General features: G+C 35.8%; 1 protein-coding gene across 1 annotated transcript; it reads left to right on the top strand.

Moving 5' to 3' along the window:
- Nucleotides 1-2,011: 2,011 nt before the first annotated feature.
- Nucleotides 2,012-4,496, top strand: LOC116849712 (cytochrome P450 9e2-like). The gene has a single exon (XM_032827122.1). It carries the CDS (start codon nucleotides 2,253-2,255, stop codon nucleotides 3,813-3,815), a length of 1,563 nt encoding a protein of 520 aa, XP_032683013.1. The 5' UTR covers nucleotides 2,012-2,252; the 3' UTR covers nucleotides 3,816-4,496.

Here is a 4,496-nt window from a genome sequence, read left to right as displayed (position 1 = left end):
TATATATATATATATATATATATATATATATATATATATATATATATATCAAAATTACGTTCTATTTATGAAACTTCTTTTGTTAATAACTGCGACGACTTTTTTTTGTTTATAAAGGTGGACAGTCGCCTGTCTGCTGTATCTGCAAATTTCCACCGATCGTGGAACTCACACAAAACTTTGTTGGGCGCCAGGTATAGTAACCTCGTACCAATCACCAACACCAACAACAATAGAAAGTCGCTAAACGGTATCCGCGGTCCTAAACTCATACGGTAGTTCGAGATCATTTCGTTCCCGCACGCGGCGGTGAATTCTAATTCCTTGCCAGCGGTAGCGAACTCTCGGTAATAACTGAATACGTCGATCTCATTCTCTCAGCTCGTCCGTCGCCTCTTTTCTATATTCTCTTCTTCTTTGTCTCGGTTTCCTTCAATAATAACGATGTAATTCGACCGCTTTCATTTTTAGTTTCGAGACGTTTTTGTCTCAAGATATTTTTTCTTCCTCTCAGTACCACGCTATATTGATATCGAAGCATTTTATTTTTCGCTGGTATCGTTTCCAAAACCGCAGTATCGACTGTGGCATGCCCTTTGCTTCTTGCCTCAGCGTGTCACGAAAGTTGACCTGAAAAAAAATACCCAGATGCCCTATTCGACATTATTAGTCAATGTTGTATATAAACATGTAAGTTCTTTTGAGATTTCTGCAATTTCAAATAAGATAGTAAAAATAAGGTTAAAATGATTATAAAATTGATATTTTTATCTCTCTTTTATCTGAGGCTGAAAAAATGTAAGTAATTGTTTACATTAATGGAGCCACTTTCAATGAGCGCCTTCTTGACATATATTATCAAAATGTCTCTAAATAATACTCAAATGGATTTATGTGTCGCTTAATGTTTGTTAAAAATGTAAAGTAATTTTTGCACACAGTGTATAAGGAAATATGATAAACAGTACACATATATGCGCAGGGGAGGGGTACTTACGTTCCATTTAACAAAAAATGGTAGAGCCCCTCCCCTCGCATTCCCATCCCAATAAACTAACCTTAACCTAACCTATTCATTGAAATATGGTAAAACATACACGTATATGCGCAATTTATCCTTTACATTTTTATACATAATTTGTCAATGAAAAACAATATAAGAATACAAATGCAGATATTGTTTGCGATATTATGTATACTGTTTACCATATTTCCACATACACAGTGTGCTTACGTTCCATTTAATAAAAAATTGTTTTAATAACTTTTTAACACACAATGAGCAACGCATAAAACCTTTGAAATGTTACTCAGAGATATATTCTTGATACTATATGTCAAGGAGAAGCTCGTCGAAGGTAGCTTTCTTAATGTAAACAATTACCAAAATATGTTATGCTATCTGGAATAATATAATCCACCAATTATTATTAGGTGTATAAATTAAGTTAATGTTTTTGTTTTGTGCATTGCTAATTATCATTTAAAATCATTCAAATATTTTATCACGTTATTGCAGAGTTCATGTTAATAATATCTTGCATAAAACGTGTTATAAGATGATAGAACGTACAACATTAAATATACACAATCGTCCCTGACAATGTGCGTCATGATTTTTTGCATCTGAATTGGAAAAGAAAACGTCATTAAAGCTGTTAACGTATGGCTATCAATAACAAATTTGGTTGAACGACGGATTGGAAGACAAGAGACAGATTACTAACAAAGAGACCGAAAAGTTATTTTACGATAATTCTCAGTTTTCTCCTAGTATTTTTACGAGACATTATTTTCTTGTTGTTTATTAGAATTCAGCAAACTCTGTATAAGTTGGGAAATAAATAGAATAATGATAATGTAAACTTTGCATAGATGAATGCAATAATGTGTTATGTAAACTTGTGCAAATGACTTTTGTTCCAACAGCATCAGAAATGCGATAGATGCTATGTATAGGCTTCAATTACGTAAGTAATGATTCAATGAGCCGTATATACACGAAAGATTGCGCAGAATGGTAGTAGTTGATCGCTGAATGTCAACGGGTACACTACTGCCTCGTTTCTTCGTGAGATAAATTTGTTTCGTTGATTAGTTGCGCGATAACAGAACATTTGATTATATAAGTTTGTTTCACGAACATCGCAGATTCTATTTGTATGTGTCTCGTCAGCTTCATATTAGCGAATATATTTTTATCAAACGTTACACGGCGTTATTATAAAATTGACTAATAAAATTTTATCATCATGGTGTATGTGATTATCTTGTCGGTAATAGCCGGCGCCTTGGGTCTCTATTATTATCTCTACAAGGACCTGAATGTGTTTAAGAAACACAATATACCACATCTGAAGCCATTGCCGTTGGTAGGCAACATGGGACCGTCGATACTGCGTAAGCAGTCCATAACCGAATTACTAAAGAAGATATATGACATGTATCCTGAGGCTAAGTATGTCGGTGTGTATGAACTGACTAACCCAATAATAATGCTGCGCGACATCGAGCTCATCAAGTCCATCGGGTTGAAGCATTTCGACAATTTCATGGATCATCGTAGTCTCGTCACGAAAGATCAAGATCCATTGTTCTCCAGGAGTCTCGCTTCTCTTTGTGGCGATAAGTGGCGAGAGATGCGGGCCGTGTTAAGCCCGTCTTTCACGTCCAGTAAGATGAAGGTCATGTTCAAATTGGTGTCGGACTGTGCCGTTAATTTTGCCAATTTCGTGGCGCAACTGCCGCCTGAAGAGAAAATAATACAAACGAAAGAGTTCATTATGCGGTACACTAGTGATGTGATCGCCACCTGCGCCTTCGGCGTTAGCGTCGATTCTATGCGAGATCCCAAGAATCTTTTTTATGTATACAGCAAAGAGGCTGCTGTTTTCGACGGTATGGCCTTCTTGAAGTTTTATATATTTCAAAAACTGCCGTGGCTGGCTCGGATGCTCAAACTTAGATTCGTAAAACAGAAGATTGCGGAATTCTTCCACAATCTTGTGGAGACCACTATCAAGACCAGAGACGAAAAGGGTATCGTGCGGCCGGACATGTTGCAGTTGATGATAGAAAGTAGAAATAAAATGGACGGGAGGAATTATCTAACGATTGAAGACATGACCAGCCAGGCTTTCAGCTTCTTCCTCGGTGGCTATGAAACTACCTCGACGTTAGTGTGTTTCGCCATGCACGAAATCGCAATAAATGAAGATATACAGAGGAGACTGCAAAACGAGATTGATCAGGTCCTCGAAGATACGAATGGCCAAGTAACCTATGAAGCGATCAACAATATGGAATACTTGGATTCTGTGTTGAGCGAGACTCTTAGAATGTACCCGGCTGGTATCGCGACGGACAGAGTATGCGTAAAGGATTTCGAGTTACCACCGACGTTACCAGGCGTGAAACCATACACCATAAAAAAAGGACAGTGTATCTCGATACCGATTCACGGACTCCACTATGATCCCAAATATTTCAATCAGCCGGAAAAGTTCGATCCTGAACGATTTCTCGGTGAGCAGAAGAAACACATTCTCAACACAGGAGCTTATTTGCCTTTCGGTTTGGGTCCCAGGATGTGCATAGCTAGTCGGTTCGCCCTGATGGAGATGAAGGTGTTACTTCTACATCTGCTAGCACGCTGCGACTTACTGCCGTGCGAGAAGACACCGATACCACTCAAATTAGACAAGGCTGGTTTTATTTTGAAGCCTGAAGGTGGTTTTTGGCTGAAAGCCGTACCGAGGAAGGACCCGCATCGCACCGTTGCAGTTGACAACGTAAATGGCGCACATGATTTATAGGAGAGTTTTTTGTTGATTTAGTAAATATTGAAGATTTATATGTTGTATGGATATGAAAAGCATTGATAAAAAATAATAATTAGATAAAAATATTGTGTATTATACATATAACAATAATAATTAGTAAATAGAAAAATAGTCCTTAATCTAGTTCGTCATCCAGTAGAAGCTATGAGTTTATACTTCAATTTAATATTATGATATCATAAATTAAATAATGATCATAAATTAAATTAGCTTAGCTTAAATTAGTTAGTTTTCATATTACGAAATATGAATAATTATAAATAGTTATAAGTTATAAGTTATAGTTAGCCCAAAAATAGGCGTCAGATTAAAGACATAGATTAGAGATAGATTAAGGAGATAGGATATAAAACGATTTTTTTCATAGATTTAGTAACTGATATTTATAGTTGTTTAAACTAGTATTATCTTGGAAGATAACATAAAAAATTTACCACCATACAAAAATAGTAATACAATAATAATACAGTAATATTTTTTTAATAACCGTATAGAAACAGAAGATACACATTAAAGGCATATACAAAATTATTTTTGTAGAAATAAATTTGCAATATCTACATATCACAAAATTATTAAATGTCAAAGAGAGGAAGAAAGAAAGAGTGGCAAAAAGAGAAACATACACACACATACACACACGCAGAGAAAGAG

This window comes from Odontomachus brunneus, unplaced genomic scaffold (genome assembly GCF_010583005.1).
Source record: "Odontomachus brunneus isolate Ranch 3 - 2012 unplaced genomic scaffold, Obru_v1 Obru_scaffold_124, whole genome shotgun sequence".
In the NCBI taxonomy this organism is placed as follows: Eukaryota; Metazoa; Arthropoda; class Insecta; order Hymenoptera; family Formicidae; genus Odontomachus; species Odontomachus brunneus.
The sequence above is the reverse complement of the archived record's forward strand: the minus strand, read 5'-3'. Positions and strand labels throughout refer to the sequence as shown.